General features: G+C 39.2%; 1 protein-coding gene across 1 annotated transcript in view; it reads left to right on the forward strand.

Moving 5' to 3' along the window:
• LOC124864166 (SRC kinase signaling inhibitor 1-like) overlaps positions 1 to 19,650 on the forward strand; it is a 54,871-nt gene that overhangs the window by 17,697 nt on the left and 17,524 nt on the right. The window contains exons 5-11 of the mRNA XM_047358832.1: positions 7,968 to 8,163; positions 9,914 to 10,209; positions 11,373 to 12,148; positions 12,287 to 12,388; positions 12,790 to 12,917; positions 13,999 to 14,019; positions 14,655 to 14,818. Coding sequence (XP_047214788.1) covers positions 7,968 to 8,163; positions 9,914 to 10,209; positions 11,373 to 12,148; positions 12,287 to 12,388; positions 12,790 to 12,917; positions 13,999 to 14,019; positions 14,655 to 14,818 — 1,683 coding nt within the window. The remainder of the gene's footprint in view (positions 1 to 7,967; positions 8,164 to 9,913; positions 10,210 to 11,372; positions 12,149 to 12,286; positions 12,389 to 12,789; positions 12,918 to 13,998; positions 14,020 to 14,654; positions 14,819 to 19,650) is intronic.

The raw sequence follows: 19,650 nt of genomic DNA on the forward strand, positions 1-19,650 counted from the left end.
TAGAAAGTATTAAGAAAAATCCTCCAAGCTGCACAGCATCCGACACTGGAGTGGACAGTCATCCAAAAAAATTCAACTGTATCCACCACCAGAGGAAGAGTTCCCAAAAAAGAATAAATCAGAATCAAAAGTAACAGAGCTACTCCAACTTGCTGCCACCTTGAGCGGCGCAATTTTGTGGCACTGGGAGACTACCACTGGCTACCTGTTAGACCCCAATGACTAATAAAGTTGGCATCTGCTGCAGAGCTAAACTGAAGGGCTGTTTCACTGTTTTAACAAGTCAGGACCACATTTGATCAACTGTAAATCCAAAATTCTTAGGCTGATTAAACCTGTGTTAAATAATGCAACACCAAACAGAGAGCACCCACTTGGCTGTTGGTTCTTTGCTCTACAGTGGAATGAGTGATCAGCTCAAACCAACAGTCAGACTCAGAGGAACAACACAGAGACTCTTTCTACTCGCCGCTTTCTACTTCACACTGATCTGCAGTGGACTACAGAGGTGTGATTACCGACGGAGTTTATTTTATACAGCAAAGTAAACAGACATATCAGGTTACAAATAGGGGTGCTAGACATGTCAGGCAGAGTTCAGAGACAGGAAACAGGAACAGAAATAGCTGTTTCTACTTGCGAGGCCAGCTGCACACAGAATGTTCCAAGGCATAGGCTTCTCAGAAATGCAAACAGAAATACAAGTGAGTGATAATATGTGATAATATATACATTCAACCTAACAGTCCCTCTGTATATCACGAACGAATACAGTCAAATAATAAAATCATAAAAAGAATAATCAAAATATCCTCTGTGTTAGCAAAAAACCCGATAGTCGGAAAAACTGCACATATTCCTATGTTGCAATGACTATCAGGCAGGAAAATACTCACACGACTCCTCCGCCAAGGCAGTCACCAAACGGGTAGAGGGATAAGCAATAGAAATCATAAACAGAAAATGTAAATATATAATGCACTATAATGTTTAAAAATAAGCTGAATATAAGGTAGATATAGTCACAAACTTCCATATGTCATCACTTAAACAGCCTCTTCTTATCAGATTTTTAGCTGTAAGATCATTATGGAGAAGGAATGTAACAGAATTTTATCATTATTTACACTTTGGTGTTTGACACTGAGACACAGTCACCATAGTCATCATCATAGTCATCATCATCATCCACCACAAGAGGAATAGTTCCCAAAAAAGAATAAATCAGAATCAAAAGTAACAGAGCTACTCCAACCTGCTGCCACCTTGAGCGACGCAATTCTAGAAATGTACTTGAAATTAAAGCCAGAAACTGATGGGCAGCCAATGTCCTTCTGGACTTTCTGGTAGAGAGCAGTATTGATCACCTCCTTGATTACAGATAGTCATCCAGGTCCTGAAGCAGCGAAGCAGCCCCCAAAGCAGCACACTACCACCCCCGTGTTTGACTGAGTATGATCCTTTCTAAAATACTGGGTTAGTTTTACACAAGGTGTCAGGAACGGAACCTTTACTAAAGGTTTAACTTTTGTTTCATCAGTCTGCAGAGCATTTTCTAAAAATGAATCAAGATGTTTTTGGGAAATGTGAGACAGGCCTTTATGTTGTTTATGTTCATCAGTGATTGTCACCCTGGAAATCTCCCATGGGTGTCATTTTTGCCCAGTCTCTCTCCTATTGTTGAATCGTGAACACTGAGCTTAAGTCAGGCAAGTCAGGCATGCCATACTTTAGATATTCTGTTAGACAAGTTCCTTTTAAGTGATTTGATTTTTTGTACAGGTGAGTTGGTAATCAGGCCTGGATGTAGCTTGTGGAAATATGTGGTTAATCATAGTTATTATACGATATAGCTTGCAGGGTAAATATACAGTATTTTCACATGGGGCCAGGTCAATTTGAACAGCTTTTTTTTTTTACCTCAAATCAAATCATCGCTTAAAAATTGTCTATGTATTTCCTCACTATCTTTAAAATTTATCTGACAAACGTAAACATTAAGGTGTGTCAAAAAGCTAAAACAGAAGAAATTTGTTATTGGAAATATGGTTTTATACTGTACTAATACATACAAGTATATCCTGGCTTCCCATTTTTGACCTTAAAACATTCTTCTGTGAGGGTGTTTGTGTTTTAATGAGTTAGACCATACATACTAGTGTGTACTAGCACAAGAAACAGGATGACATGGTGGGAGGTTGTATAAGTTTAATGCGGTTTGTTACCTGAGGTCTGCTGTCAGGGCACCTTGTCCCAGTTTCCACTCCATTTGCTTTTATTCTGTTTAAGCTCATCCTGTTCCTTACTTTTCCATCTCATCCATGGTGCATAAAAACTGCAGATTATTCAGTAGCAATCAGGTGCTATTGAAACTGTTTACTACTAGAAAATAAAGGATTTATTGGGGGAAAGGCAGCAGAACCAGTTCCTGGCCTGTCTAATAGTAGCAGATGCATAACCAGTTGGTGTTTTCACATATAAGGTTTAGAATACAAAATTACTGCAGAAAGATACTATCAAAAATCCTATAAGTGGACGCAGAGATATGGAAGTCAGTGATTGAAACAGTTTTTAAAAAGTCAAGCTTAAAATTATGATACATTTGTAATTGAGTTGCACATTTCTAAGAGAATACAGCATCACTCTTAGCTGTTCCTGCACTGTTTTTCTTTTCCTTTCTAGCAGGATCAGAATTTCAAATTTGAGGTTTGCTGACTTTGTGGGAAGCATGTACTTAGATGCTCAATGTTCTGAGTTTCTTTGTTCTTGTCTTTGGAAAAACAAACAAGAGAGTGGTACACAATTTCCTCTTATCTTTTAATTACAAAAGAGCTAACAAAATCATTTTATTATTTATCTTTTCTTTCAGATGGCATTGCATGCTATCTAATGCAAGCCATACTAGTTAAAAATTAATATATTAAATTTTCCTAATATTATCCACCTGTTTGACAGTAAGACCAGAATGTTGCACTTTGCAGTATCTGCTGCGGCCCTGGGATGGTGATGTCTGTTGTTTTTTTCAGTGTGGTCACTGTTTAGATAAATGACCCTATTAGAAAACATGGTGGGGGTTATCTGTCACCATCACACACGTTCCGTTAGTGCTCTAATATCTTTTGCCAACACTATCTCTGGATCCTTCATGTGTGGGTGTGGGACTGAATTATGTATGATGGTGTCAAAAGGCCTCTGACATTATAAAATGAAAACCTGCAGGCAGTTTACCTTGTAAACGTATTGTACATGTTTTTGCAAACATTAGCAGTAAGTGTGCCAATAATTTGCTGTTGAGTAGCTGGATCTAACATACTCTATTGGAAAAACATATTTCTTTTCAAACCTTCCTTATTGACAAAACACAAAGATTCCTGCAGATTTAAAAAAAATGAGGCAGCAACATAGAGTAATATTACGGAACAAAAATAAGACTTAATTGTTTCAGCTTTCAGAGCAGGAGTCCAGTAAGTTTTGAAAAAAAAAAAACAGTACTGTGTTGCAGTTTTTTTAGGGTTCCCACACCATACAAACCTTACATGCATATACATGTGCTCAGAAGAAGAATATGTTTGTCCCAAGCAACTAATTCTCCAATTCATGTGGTAACACAAATCCTTTTATTGCATTTAGTTAAGTGACCCTGAAGAAAATTTGTCCTTACTGCTCTAGTTACTCTCTAGAGCAGTCCACACCATATCAATTCAAGAAAGGTTGGTAAAAATTATCTAGAGGAGGCCAAAGTCCATCCAGCACTCAGAAGAAAAATATATCTGTCAAAAGTGAATGTTTCTCTAGTTTTTTTAAGTAACGTAGTGAACAACTAGTTTTAGTCTAAAGTCCACACCAAAGCAATGCAACAATGGCTGGTAATAATAACAATGGAGGTTAAGGACTGAACTGCTTATTTTTGCACAGCAGAGCACAGAGTTCCCTTGGCTTCTTATAATACGTCAGCAGGGATACATAAGGACAACCCAATAGTTGTGCTAATTGTCTGCCTTTTATATGAGTTTTGCAGAATCTGATAGAGTTTAATAACTGCCAAAGAAATACACTACCAGGCACAATTAGACACAAACAGAGTTATATAAATATAACTCTGTTTGTAACAAGCACCACCTAGGGTTCAAAGAGTGTCACACTAAGTGATTGACCCATTCACTTTTTTAGTCTATTTATTTTATGTTTTTTTTACAGTGGGCAAAGTTAATCTGTTCTGTATGGCCTTTTTTTTTTTTGCATGACTTTCAAGCCAAACAAGAACGATGCCTCTCATTTTCTGACTCAATTAATTTTAAACTGGATGAACATTTTAAAATATTTTGAAATTGAAGCTAAATTAACCAGAACACAAATGCTGATTAAGTGAAGCACCTGCTAACTCATTGCCTTCTCACAACCAAATGTGATTTGTTTTTCTTAATCATCATTATTTGTTTTCATCTTTTAAGCAGCTCTGTGACTGCATAATCAGGCATCATGTCCATATTAACATATACACTCTGTCAATGGTACTTGCTCATTTTTAGGTAGGAAATGTATTCATTCTTTGTTCTCTGGTGATGGTTGCTGAAGAATGGTAGATTCAAGATACGGTAAAGCCCATTAGCCTGTCAATAGTTGTTGGTATTAAAAGAACTCAAATTATGGATAAAGAACAACATGTATGTCCACTGTGCCATGCCACATGCAGGACCAAAACTGAACCCTATACTGAACTGTTCCCTGTAGAGACATCCATTCTGGTGATGTGTGGTCAAAACCTGCTAAAAGATCAACTCAGCTACAGATTTACAGGTCCTTCTCAAAATATTAGCATATTGTGATAAAGTTCATTATTTTCCATAATGTAATGATGAAAATTTAACATTCATATATTTTAGATTCATTGCACACTAACTGAAATATTTCAGGTCTTTTATTGTCTTAATACGGATGATTTTGGCATACAGCTCATGAAAACCCAAAATTCCTATCTCACAAAATTAGCATATTTCATCCAACCAATAAAAGAAAAATGTTTTTAATACAAAAAACGTCAACCTTAAAATAATCATGTACAGTTATGCACTCAATACTTGGTCGGAAATCCTTTGGCAGAAATGACTGCTTCAATGCGGCGTGGCATGGAGGCAATCAGCCTGTGGCACTGCAGAGGTCTTATGGAGGCCCAGGATGCTTCGATAGCGGCCTTTAGTTCATCCAGAGTGTTGGGTCTTGAGTCTCTCAACGTTCTCTTCACAATATCCCACAGATTCTCTATGGGGTTCAGGTCAGGAGAGTTGGCAGGCCAATTGAGCACAGTGATACCATGGTCAGTAAACCATTTACCAGTGGTTTTGGCACTGTGAGCAGGTGCCAGGTCGTGCTGAAAAATGAAATCTTCATCTCCATAAAGCTTTTCAGCAGATGGAAGCATGAAGTGCTCCAAAATCTCCTGATAGCTAGCTGCATTGACCCTGCCCTTGATAAAACACAGTGGACCAACACCAGCAGCTGACACGGCACCCCAGACCATCACTGACTGTGGGTACTTGACACTGGACTTCTGGCATTTTGGCATTTCCTTCTCCCCAGTCTTCCTCCAGACTCTGGCACCTTGATTTCCGAATGACATGCAGAATTTGCTTTCATCCGAAAAAAGTACTTTGGACCACTGAGCAACAGTCCAGTGCTGCTTCTCTGTAGCCCAGGTCAGGCGCTTCTGCCGCTGTTTCTGGTTCAAAAGTGGCTTGACCTGGGGAATGCGGCACCTGTAGCTCATTTCCTGCACACGCCTGTGCACGGTGGCTCTGGATGTTTCTACTCCAGACTCAGTCCACTGCTTCCGCAGGTCCCCCAAGGTCTGGAATCGGCCCTTCTCCACAATCTTCCTCAGGGTCCGGTCACCTCTTCTCGTTGTGCAGCGTTTTCTGCCACACTTTTTCCTTCCCACAGACTTCCCACTGAGGTGCCTTGATACAGCACTCTGGGAACAGCCTATTCGTTCAGAAATTTCTTTCTGTGTCTTACCCTCTTGCTTGAGGGTGTCAATAGTGGCCTTCTGGACAGCAGTCAGGTCGGCAGTCTCACCCTTGATTGGGGTTTTGAGTGATGAACCAGGCTGGGAGTTTTAAAGGCCTCAGGAATCTTTTGCAGGTGTTTAGAGTTAACTCGTTGATTCAGATGATTAGATTCATAGCTCATTTAGAGACCCTTTTAATGATATGCTAATTTTGTGAGATAGGAATTTTGAGTTTTCATGAGCTGTATGCCAAAATCATCCGTATTAAGACAATAAAAGACCTGAAATATTTCAGTTAGTGTGCAATGAATCTAAAATATATGAATGTTAAATTTTCATCATTACATTATGGAAAATAATGAACTTTATCACAATATGCTAATATTTTGAGAAGGACCTGTGGTCAAAACCTGCTAAAAGATCAACTCAGCTACAGATTTATGTCCTCTGAAAAGTATGCAAGTTCGAATAAACAAAAATAAAATATGGAAAGAGTTAGGATTAGAAGAGTAAACGTTTATTTGGCTGATTCAGAAAAACAACTTGGATATTTAGGTGGAAATCTTCTGAGCCATGAAGCTAAGGCTTGCTTTAAAAGATTTTAAGTTTTGTTTGTGTAGTCCAGAAAAAGTGTAACAAACATGAAGTTTAAATCTGTGTGGTTCCGTTAAACTTTTCAGAATTATTTTTGATAATCCCTTTTTAATTGGCTTAAAGGGACGAGCCGCCCCGAGTTTAGAAAATGTAATTGATTTAGGACAAAACTGACACACACTAAGATCTAAATACTAAATGACAAATTTATCTGTAAAGCACTTGTTACAGCATGTCAATCAGCCCACTTAGAAACATAATTTTAACTTTAAATTGTACATTAAAAACACTCCATTGTATAAAGAATCCGACTTGATTAACACTTAACTAAGCAATGGCTTTGCCTATTTACCCTTACTATTTCTAAGGGATTGAGAGGGGTGCCTATAGACTAACAAGAGGTTACATACAGCTATGTCTACTCTGCTGCTTGGTATTAAAGTGACTGTAAAATTGTGCCTCATGTTTTTTTTCTTTGATTGTTGTGGTGTGGTGTTTTTACTTTTAAAATAAAACTCCCTGCTCTGAGTCAGTGAGCACAAAGATGAACCTTCAGGTTACTGCTGTTAGTTTCCAATTAATTAAAAGTTACTCTAATAAAAGCCACAGTAGGTTCATGCAGCAGCTGGACTCGGGTTGAGAGTAGATGATGTGACAACCGTTGTGTTCATGCTTATAGAGAAGGAGATAGACTGCTACTAAACTGTGGGCTGAGGATCTGTGTGCTTCTTCCATGGAAACAATCAGCAGACAGCATTCGGGGAGCTCATTACAGCATCCTCTGAGCTGGAGGAAACGCTACAGCGGTGGGAAATCAGGGGGTTCAGTTCAGTGAGCTCAGCCTCAGCCGAGCTAACAGTCTTTATGTGAGAAAATGCGAGAGAGAGACGCCTGGGCGTAAGCCAGAAGGATAAACCCACAGTGACAGCCTGGGATTTGCATGAGCTACTCCTCCCATCCCACAAGCAGTCATTAAAAAGTTCATAGGTACGCAAGGACAGGAGTATGGATGAAGGGGTGCACGGATGGATGTGAAGTCAAGAATACAGAACATAACTTTTGTCAGGTTGCGACACTGTTTGATTCTAATAAATTAATGAGGGAAGACTGCCTCTAGACTCTAATACATTTTATATATCATTCTTCTGCTGTCATAAACTGTGGTGCAAGTAATTTTCACTGAATGGCTGGTAGCTAAAACCATTGTCAAGGTCTGAATAATCTTGTTAGTTGGCTTATTGTGTTTCGCCTCATTGTGTGTTCCCTGTCTCTTCCAGTTGGTCTTATGACATCAGCTTTGTCAAATGCATATTTTCTGCTACAGTTTCACCTCTCACTAAATTCACACATGCCGCTGTGTGTTCTGCAGAGCCGCAGTCCACGGCATTCCCAGTCTACGCAGTCCGGACTCGCTGACCAAGCTGCCAAGCTTTCCTTTGCTTCCGCTGAATCCCTGGAGACCATGTCAGAAGCGGACATGCCCCTTGGGTTCAACCGGATGAACCGATTCCGCCAGAGCCTGCCGCTGTCTCGTTGTGGCAGTCAGAATAAGCTACGATCTCCAGGTAATGATTCTGAGGCAATTTTGACCAATCTGTTGCAACAGGTGGGTTGGACTCACGGAAGAATTAGCAGCTTCCTCTTTACTTCATGTTGCTGCTGATGTGGAAAAATGTGCTGCCAAATGATGGGAAGAGGCATTATTATCTCAACAGAATTCTTCCCCAGTTTAATTGCCCTTCTGCAAAGAAATAAGCATAGAAATAAGACAATTAAATGAGTATTTCTGAATATATAAAAGTATAAACGTTTTTCCTTTGTCTCTACTAATACCTGTCTTTTTTTTTTTCTCTATGACTTGTATCTATTACTTTTTCCCTATTTGTAATTCCTTTTTTCTTTGCCTTGTTGTTTTTGTTTGTCTCTTCGTGTATGAAGATGAATTTTCAGGTTAGTCAGGCTTCATCTTGCACCATAACATTCTTCCTTTTTTTTTTTTTAAAGTTGGGCTATTGCTGTTTATATTATAAAAAGCTCTATCTGCATTTTAAAATGATGTTAGGATGTAGCTAATCATTTTAGTTGTCATGAATCAGTGTACTTGGATAAAAATTCTCAAATAGCTTCCAAAATGATTATTCATGCACATACAGTACATTGCAATATTATCCATACCACTTCACCTTTTTTGCATTTGTCCTGTTACATGTTATTGGGATTTTATAAGATAGGCCACAATATACACAATATAACACAATATAGTGCATAATTGTAAGTCGTTTATTAATTGTTGTCTCAGAACTTTTTGTCATTTGGTTCTGGGCTTTGACTGGACCACACTTACACATAAATATGCTATGATGTAGACCATTCCATTGTTGCTCTGGCTGTATGTTGACCTATTGAAAGTTGAATCTCCACCCCAGTCTCAAGTCTTTTGCAAACTGTAACTGGTTGTCTTCCAATAAGTGACCTCAATTTAGCTAAATCATCTTCCCATTCACTCTGACTAGTTTGCTCTCACTGTTCTTACTGGGGAAGATCATACCCACACCATCATGTTAGCGTGTGAGCGTTCTTGTGCAAATATCATTTTATTTGCAGCACTAGTGACTTTTATTTTTCTAATTTTGTTGGCAGTAAGTTGATAGGAAAGGAGTGGAGAAAGGGAGCATGCAGCAAAGGTCGCCTGGACTGGGAATCAAACCCAGGACAGCTGCATCGAGGACTGAAGCCTCTGAACATGAGTTGTGCTTTACCCCTGCACTCTGCCTTGTCCTAAAAAGTTCAATTTTGGTCTCATCTGACAAGAGCACCTTCTTTCACATGTTTGCTGTGTCCCCTATATCGCTTGTAACATTGCGACTGGAACTTCAAATAGAACTTCTCCTGACTTTGTGTCAATAATTTTTCTTACAAACTTTCAGTAAAAGCCAGATTTACGGAGTGCTCAAATAATAGTTAATCTGTAACAGATTTTTCCACCTGAACCATGGATCTCTGCAGCTCCTCCCGGGTTACTGTGGCATATTCATTTACTACACAATAATGAGCTACACTATGTTGGTTTATCACATAAAATCCCAATAATATATATATAGAAATTGTGGTTGTATCGTGACATGAGAAAAAAATTCAACAGGTTTGAATACAAGCCAAGTGGAGGTGCTATAGGTTTTTCTGTACCAATAAGCAAAGTTTGTGGATCGCAACTAACACCACAGCTTGCAAAATATGCCCCCTCTGGTTATTCTCCTATCTAATAAAGCCAAAAACCTCTGACTCAACCATCTCTCCCCCACAATTCTGTCCTAGGCATGCTTTTCCTGCAGTATGGAGATGAGACACGGCGAGTTCACATCACCCACGAGCTTAGCAGCATGGACACCCTGCACGCTCTCATCGTACACATGTTCCCTCAGAAGTTGACAGCGGGGATGCTGAAGTCGGCCAACACTGCGATCCTGATCAAAGATGAGGCCCGAAACGTCTTCTATGAGCTGGAGGACGTCTGGGACATTCAGGACCGTAGCATTATCAAGATTTACCGCAAAGAGCCCATCTATGCTTCTTACCCTACAGCCGCACACCTGGCTAATGGAGACCTGCGGGTAAGTAGAGGAGACCTGAGAGGTGGATAGGGCAGTTTTGTTAAATGTCTCAGTTATATTGTAAAGTTGGAGCAGAAGCAGGATTCTTTGGCAGATAAATATTACTGTTTTTGAGAACAGTATCTTTGCAGACTTTTGCAATGTTTTGGGTGTTAGCATTGGAACATGTTTTCCCGTTGGAAATGCATTTCTTCATCTTCAAATAGGCCATCTGTTGTCGAGCAGGAGGGAACATGCTCCACTGTAAAATCAACATATTTTAACATTTGAAATGATTTCTGGTTTAGTATAGATAAAGGCAGCCTGAGGGAAAACTTTTTTAAGTATCAGTGATGCAAAACACTGCTTACCAGCTGCATTATTCACACCAAACTGGGAATACAAGTGCTATAAAAAAAACAGTGAAAAGTGTTTGTGTGTTTACAATATGTGCACATTTACTGTGCTGGGACAAAGCTCACATTCATTCCTCCTTCTGTTTGGAAAAGACAGAAATGAGGTAAAGAAATGGTAAAGAAAATATTTTTACAGTTTTCCACTTTTTTACAGTCCGTGTAAATATCTAGTTTAAACTCCAATGTTTTTGGCATTTGACAATAAAGAGAATGATTAGTGTTTAATAACTGTATCTTTTAATAATAAGTGTTTTGTTAAAGTTTAGTTTTAAGACTGAGCTATTAAATTTTGTGTTAACATACTAAAATATCACATTCCCATGCTGTGATTTAAAAGTATCCTCCATATAGGACATCCATGGACATCTTTACTCTTTACTATGACTTCTCTGGTCCACCAGAACTCATCTTTGTTTAGGCCAAAACAATATGTTGAAAATAACATTTTTTATACACTCTGTCCAAATTTTGCCATATCAAAGACAGCTACGGTCAGACTTGGTTAGGTCATTTCATCAATGTAAACCAACTTTCAGCCACATTTAGACATTAGCAGAAATCTTTATATCATCTTTTGGTTTTCAGACAGATTTTCATGTTGTTTTGATAGAAGGCAATGTCAATTTTTGGTTTCCTCAACAACATTTTGCTTTGCCTTTTGAGAAGTTCCTCAAATTTTTTTTAATGCCTGTAGTAGATTAGTTCTATGGGAGACACATCCCTTTTATCCACTGGCTGCCATTCTAACAGCTATCTTGTTCTTTTCAGAGAGAAATGGTTTATTCGTCTAGGGAATCTTCGCCAACACGTCGCCTCAACACCCTTCCTTCCTCTTCGACCTCGGCACCCTCGGGTTCTCCGTCCCGCTCTCGCCTCTCGTACAGCGGGGGTTGTACTCCCTCCTTCTCTGGCAACCATCCCCAGCAGGAACAGCCTAGACATCCCCACCATCCTCCTGGTAGCCACGGTGCCAACATGGGTCTGTCTCCATCACCCAGTGCCATCTTGGAGCGCCGTGATGTCAAGCCTGACGAAGAAGTTTCTGCAAAAAAGCTGGCTCTGATGAAAAATGAGGGACTGTATGCGGATCCCTACAGTTTGATGAATGAGGGTCGCCTCAGCATTGCCTCCACCCAGTCTTTAGCTGCTTTTGGAGACCCTTTCAGCTACCCTGTTACCACTGGCCTGTACCGGCGAGGGTCTGTTCGCTCTCTCAGCACCTACTCTGCTGCTGCTCTTCAAGGAGACGTGGAGGACTCATTCTACAAGCCTGGAGGTTCACTATACTCTGACACGTACTCCTCTGCAACCCTGGGAATGGGGTTTCGAATGCCGCCCTTGTCCTCACAAAAAATCCCTGACATGCAGCTGAGGGACAGGGATTCGTATTCCACTTCACCACGGCCCTCACCTGTCAGGCAGACTTTCCGGAAAGACTCTGCTTCCTCATCTGTGTTTGTGGACAGTCCAAAGTCAAGGCCCAGCTCCAGTTCAGAGCCTGGATTTGGTCCTTCTTTATCTGGACAAGATGCAGACACAAGCAGGTCAGTTTCATTTGGAACAGCTCACTGAATGTCCTTAGGCATAAACCGCTCTCTATTTCAACCCTTCAAAGAAGCATTGATCACTCCAGTGTGATCTGCCTATGCCAGTAATCTTATAAGCATGATGTATTTTTTCAGGGACCACCGTCTGGAGCGTATGGAGGCTATGGAGAAGCAAATAGCCAGCCTGACTGGCCTCGTGCAGAGTGTACTGACCAGGGCACCAGACAGCGACAGCACGTAAGACCCTCTATTAGACCCCATTAACACTCTAAAGGTCCCAAATACAGCCTCAGCTTTGGCACATAAGCAGGGGTATTGACAGGAACAGCAGCAGGCTATTATCAGAGCCATTACCAGCTCCACAGTAGTGAAGTATTGCACTGCCTTGTGCGAGAACAGCAGTACTAGAGACCACTAAAACATCAGCTGTAGGCAGTTGTGCTATTGCCCTGCTGTCAGATTCACAGAGTTTTCAGTTTCTTACATTTACCATGTCAAGCTATCTCTGCTCATGTATGTACCATGAGTTTATTAACTAGAATATAACTTAGTTAAAGGAAGAAGTTTTATTATATCCGGTAGTGGTGCTTTGAGCATTAGCTCTGTAATTGTCTTGCCCTGTGGCCATTGATCCTCAGATGTGGCCTACTGCGTCTCTGCATGATGGCGGGCTGCCCTCCGGACCAAGGGACGGAGTTTTCACGGCCATTACCTTTCTCTTCCAGCGAGAAGACCGAAACTAACAGTGACGGCTCTGCCACTGGAAGTGAGTACAGCAGAGTAATTGAGACCTGTGTATCGAAGTGTTACTAACACTCCTGTTTCCCTGTTGTCATCTCTGCACTCATGTTCTTGCTAACCCTGCTCCCAAATCATACATGATCTTTAATGATGCTGATCTTCTTGTCTATTTGTCTCTGCCCTCTATGTGGTAATATAGGCAAGATTTAATATGGTGTTTAATATTGATTAGCTAGTTGCTGGTGTTATTTTTCCTGTTTTTTTTGTTAATTTTATGCAGAGAAATGAAAATATTTTGCATTTGCTATTTTTTCCTGGCACAGCTTTATTCCAAATATCAAGGAGCATTTTGAGGCTGGTGAAAATATTGCTTTGACTTTTAATTGAATATACCAAAAAGACAACAAACCAGGGTCATGTTTTTAACCTTCAAAAGCAGCGAGTCTCCCCTAAATGTTAACTCGGATCAAAATTGAACATCAAATCAGTAGAACTGATTGCAAGATAGTTTTAAACAAAATTACTTCTGACTAAAATATATCTTAACTTTTTGCTCCCTATTAAATTTTTCTTAAAGAGCCATACACTCTTAATGACAATTTTTAAACAATAGATATTGCAATACCCAGTCAGAAGAAATAAGAATGGCATTTTTAAGTGAAAGAACAGTAAAGAAGGCTTTTTTCCCCTTGTCTCCACATATATTCTGACTGTATGTGGAGTAATTTATTTTACATGGTTATTAAACTTAAAAATGATGTTCTTTATAAATTGTCATGGATCAGATGAATTAATGTCCTCTTTTAATTGTTTTTCTCCTGTCCATAATGTTTTAGTCGAAGCCTGGTTAAAACACAGATAATATTTGCCCAGATCTTTATGGACTCATTACACAGATTTAGATGCTTCTGAAGATTCCTTATATATTGGTGCTCTGCCAAATCACTGAGGCACCCCCACAGTCCTTTCCTCTACTGTAATCAGTAGAAATCTTCCCTATTCATCCCTCTTTATATATGAACTCTGAAGACTCTCCTCTCACTTTGTGTCTCTCTATCACTCCTCATTAATGTCTCGGTAACTTGCTCACTCTTTCTATATTCCAGCTGGACGCCAGAAGAAGAAAGGTAGTTGGCATCTCCTCCTCCTGTCATCCTTTTTTTGTTTCTTTTGTCAGACATTCACCATGACTCTCTGCCCTCTGTTTGGGTGTTGGCTTTTCTGAATAACTAGCAGTCTCTGTTCTCATGATTTCTTCCTGGCTGTTTTTTTCACCGGAAAGCGGATTCCTTGTCTCTAAATCTTGAATCTTTTGCTTGGTTGTTTGGGAGTTTCCAGAAGTTTATTTTGTCACACACTAGACACTCCTTTCCGAGTGTGTATGTGTGGTCAAATAAATGGCAGATTGATGGCCATACTCACAAAGCCCTGTGTTGAGATAAGAGTGTTCATATCCCTCTGTGTCCCAACTAAAGAGAGTTAGTGAACTTCTCCCTCGGTTACTAATAGCATGAGCTCACACTTTTCCTCAATATACAACTAGTGTTTTGTGAATATGGTGGTTTTTGTTGCTTTTTCACACTGGATAAAACGTGCGTGTGCCCAGACCTAATATATATGTGTATTTATTTGGGTACTTATGCTGAGAGTGTGTGTGTCGCTCATATTGTGTCACAAATGTAACTGGAGCACAGCTTAACAAACTAACTCAATTGTTTCCCAATATACTGAGGGGATCCTCAATATCCTGCTTTGTGATCAGCAGCCAATACACCGTCAGCACCTTTAGCTCTGATGCCACCACCGCCCTCTAACACAACCCTGGTGAACGGTGTTGGTCACCTGCAGATGAAACTCCATCTGCAGGGTTTGCAGCAAAACGCCACCGACCTCCGCAAACAGCTTGGTCAGCTTCGCAAGATACAGGTATTTGTCTTTATTGTTGTTTTCCATAAACAATTTCTACCTGAGAGATGCTTCCATGTCAGTTAAAATGCTCATTCTCTTTAATGCATGATCCATTAAATCACATAAAATGTAATTTCCAACAGTCATTCACAAACACTTTAAGGTTCTGGTAGCATCATGCAGGGAAGTCTGGCTGATGGTTGGCAGCTTGCCTGTTGCCCTTTAGGGAGAACAGGAAACATTTGAAAGAACGTGGTCTGGTCAGATAACATCAAAGTTAAAACTGGATGTCATGCAAAAAGCATATCAGTGGTGGAAAACTAACACTGCACCCTGAAGACACAATCCCTACACTGAAACATGGTGGTGGCAGCATCATGTTGTTGGGATGCTTTTTTCAGCAGGTAAAGGGAAGCTATAGAAAGTTTATGAAACAATAGATGTAATTAAACACAGGACAATCCTGGAAGAAACCTGTTACAAATTGTAAAAGACAGAGGTTTAATTTCCAGAGGTCAGCAACCCTACAAAACCAGAGCTACAATGGAATGGTTTAGAATATAGCATATCCATGTGCCAAAAAGGTCTGGTTAAAACCTACAATTAAGAATCTGTTGCAAAACCTGTGTGATGTTAAAGGTGCTGTGAACTCCTTTGTTTTGTTTTTTGTTTAGTTTATTTTTTATGCTTGTTCTTCACTGCTTAGAATCCTTGTTAGTTTGTTGTTGCCACAAATTACAGTTGGCATTTGTAAACACAGCTCTTAGCATCTGCTGGATGATGATATATTAAGGTCATTGGAGCCGACAGCTGTGTGTTCTCTGCTGTCTTTGTTTGGATTTATGCAGCTATCTCACATATCTTTTTTATGAATTGCATTTAATTTACATAAACACTTCTTGTTCTTGCTCTCCCTGCAATCCTGTGGGATTGTAGAATAAATAAAATAATCTCTGTCACCTTGCCTAATGCTCAAGTAAGTACTATCTAAAAGCTCAAGGCATAATTCACCCAATCTTAGGGGACAACCTAACCATGTTTTTGACTGGCTGTCGGAAGTTCTAGAAAATTAGCTTTAATTGATCAAGCTTTAAAGAGAAAGACAGAGCATTGTTACTAATCAGCTTTCAAAGGGACATGGAGGCATATTGAATTTTGTGTCCAACTCAAAGCACAACAAGTGTACATTTAAAAATTTCATCAGCTACGTGTCTATCCTGAGACAGCATCCTGGTGACTGTGCATAATTCACAGTCTTGTGAACAGCTCTTATTGACAACTTTCCACTGAGGAAGTGGCCTGTGAAAAATCATGCTCTGTGGTTTATGCAGAGAAACCAGCAAAGCTTTTTTGGGGTTGAACTCAACCATTTTACAGCAAATTTACAACATCATGATTAGTGCAGTACTCAGACATTCTTTGTAGTGTTCAGTCTCATTTTATTGTTTAAAAGCCAGGAGATCATAAAATGCTCAGAAAAATCCCAAATTGTACAGTGTGCAAATGATGTGCTTTAGCACAGGCTCATGGGTTGACACAAAGGTGTGGGAAATGTGCAGTCTGTTTTCTTCATGTTAGCTGTTATTAAACATTATACTGTATTTCACCATGTATATATAGATAATTCTCTGCACCTCTTAGCACAAATGATAAACATGCAAAACTAAATTATTTTTGATATTATGTCTGTTTGAGCAGCATAATCCCACACGGAAGAATTAAGAAAAATCAAGCTTTTAATTGGAGTACTTTTATTCAGCGGAGAAAAATCTGACATTTAGAAATAATAATTTTTAACAAATTCACCAGGGCTGCAGATATTGGTGTCACTGCTGTCAACACTCTGTACAGCTCCCTTTGTGCCAGTTAGACAGCACTTAATCTTCTGCCACACTATTTCACATAGTAGGAGCATACAGGGAGAGGGATCTTTGCACATTCTTTTACATTGTGGGTTTTCTCCTCTCTTTTGCTCTGCTCAGTTCAAATTTGCCTTGACTATAGATATTGATAAGTTAAAGCAAGTAGCTGTGTCCTCTTAGCCATTACCTAACTTATAAATATCAAAACACATCTAACTTATTTGAAAGGCATGTTCTTTCATCTTTCCCATTTTGAAGAGTTGTGAAGTGAAAGGGGCCTATGTCACATCATATTCATTCAGCTGAAAAACAGGAAGTTATGGATTACCGCTTTCTATGCTTTCTCTGTTTTGTGGATATTAACTCTCACTGTGGTTTGCTGGTGTACCAAAGCCTTACAAAAGGGTTTGCAACCCTTCCAGACTGATAGATATGAATGACAGTTTCCTTATTGTTCCTTAATTTCTTTAAATCAGGGCATGATTTGTTGCTTTTCAGATCTGTTAGCCCACTTCATGCTGTCAATTGAGTTTTGTTTAGTGATTTCTTAAATCTACAGACCAGCCAGTAAACAGGCTTGGGTGTGACTAGTGAAATTGAAATTAAAAAATGTGGTTTATCACCGTTAATTAATTTGGATTAAACAGGGGGGGGGATTACTTTTTCAACTTCACCTCTGAATAGCTCAAAACATAAGCAAAGGGAAGGTTCTGAAATGGCCTAGTAAAAGTCTAGAATTAAAACTGATTAGTATCTGTGGTCTGACTTCAAACAGGCTGTTTAGGCTTAAAAGCCCTTTAATCTGGCAAATTCTTGATGGCAGTAGTTGCCGACAAGACTCATATTAACATTTGTTGGATGATCTTGGATGAAACTTTAAAAAATAATATAATGGGATTTTTCCCTCGGCTAAATAAAAGGACTCAAGGAATGTTTTTTTTTTCCAGTGTGAGATTATGTTACTACAATAAAAATTAAGTAATTGTAATGCTTTGTGTTCATCTTTACAAAGGTACCAATGGGTATGGAGTTACTGCGGTTTGCAGGGAGCTTTGAGCTTTTTTTGATTTTTACTTCAATACTGCACCTATTATAAATAACACCTTCAAGTAAATCTCCTGCATTGCACATTGATGGTATTCTTTCTCATGGATGAAGGACTACAATGACAAAAATATTGAAGCTAAGTTTACATCTTGTACTGTTCTGAAATGATACAGACAGATTGATTTGATTGTTGTCTTTGCAGTGAAAATAAAAGGGAGTCAGAGATGATGCATGTTGCAGAGCTGTTATTTGTTTCAACACAACGGTCACAAGATTTCTTGAAGTTGTTAAGCAGCCCAACAGTCACAGAACTCCGAGAGGATAGTTTATTGCATGTGAATGTGTCCGAGCATGACCTCTACACCTGGGTTACCATTGTTGCCCAAGGCGCTGGCCTTCTGCTTTAATTTTGCATGAGGCATATGCATTATACATGGAGTTAAAGAGAAGGATCAGCAATTAAAATCTAGGGACGAGGGAGAACACTGCAAGATTAAAAATATGTAAATGCAATACATATTCTCACTTAAATTTTTGCAACTGCTGATAATAGAAAGCAGTGGGGAATACAGTGTTATTCTGCATGTTAGTGATACTGTTGTCTTGCTCAAACAGAAGACTGATGAATTATTCATTTCTTCTGGCTTAGCAGGTAATTTCCAACCAGGGTTTCGAGTTACGCGGAGTAGTCCTGCAGAATGTTGCATTTATAACACAGACAGGGAATGTAGTTCATGCTCAAATTATTCTGTCATGGCCATCCTTTATTTTTTTTCAGAGCTTATTAACTTATTGTTGGCAGAAATATTTTATGCATATAAAATTGCAAACATAGAGAACTCACATAATGTTAGCAAAACAAGTGTAAAAGTCTTGAGAGTCAAAAAATGCAATACTTTTTAAATCTGTAAATGACTGCTTCTCTCCTCACTGATGATGCCCTCTGCAGCTACAGACTTTATAATTTCAATAATGTCTTGTGTTTTAAGACCAGCAGCACAGTGCCACAGATTTTTCCAAAAGTATTCCTACCTACCTTACAAAACATTATGCTGAGTTTTGAATGTCTTTTGCAACACTATTCAATTCATAATGCAGGAATTTGAGAACTATGTCACAACTACACACCTACTAAGATATGGCTGTCCAGTTAAACTGACAAAACTGCAAGAAGAGCATTGATCAGAAAAACAACCAGAGGCCATTAGCAAGTCAGATGAGTGTTGATCTCTACAGCTCAGGAGAAGGAATCATGTTGACAAGACAGCTTTTCCTCCATAAATCTAGCCGTAATGGAACAGTGACAAGAAGAAAGGTGTTGATAGAAGAAAGACTTCAAAAATCCTGTTTGCATTTTGCCAAAGGCCGTATAGAGGACACAATAAACATGTTGAAGAAGTAACTCTTTAGATGAAAACAAAACTGAACTGTTTGGTCTAAATGTAGAATGCTACATGTGGCTGAAATCTTGCACTCCACATTATTTAGAGCACACCACCCCCACAGTAAAACATGGAGGTGGCAGCATTTGGCTGTGGGATGCTTGTTTTCAGCAGGGACAGTGAAGCTGGTCAGAGCTGATGGGAAGAAAGGGGTAGCTAAGTCCAGGGTGGTCCTAAAGGAAAACTTGCTAGAGACTGCTAAAGATTCAAGACTCGGAAAGAGGTTTACCTTCTAATAGGATAACGGCCCTAAAATACAGCTAAAACAAACAGCTAAAACAAACTATTTTCATGTGTTAGAATGGCCTAGTCAAAGTCAGGACCTAAATGCAACGGGGAATCTGTGACAAGACTTGAAAAATAATGTTCACAGATGCTTTCCATCCTATCTGACTAGAAACGAATGGGTAAATGTTCATGCTGTTGGTGTCCAAAACTGTTGGAGATATATCCAAAAAGAAAGCAAATTTATTTATGACTTTTAATTGTAAAAACTTTT

This window comes from Girardinichthys multiradiatus, chromosome Y (genome assembly GCF_021462225.1).
Source record: "Girardinichthys multiradiatus isolate DD_20200921_A chromosome Y, DD_fGirMul_XY1, whole genome shotgun sequence".
Taxonomy (NCBI): Eukaryota; Metazoa; Chordata; class Actinopteri; order Cyprinodontiformes; family Goodeidae; genus Girardinichthys; species Girardinichthys multiradiatus.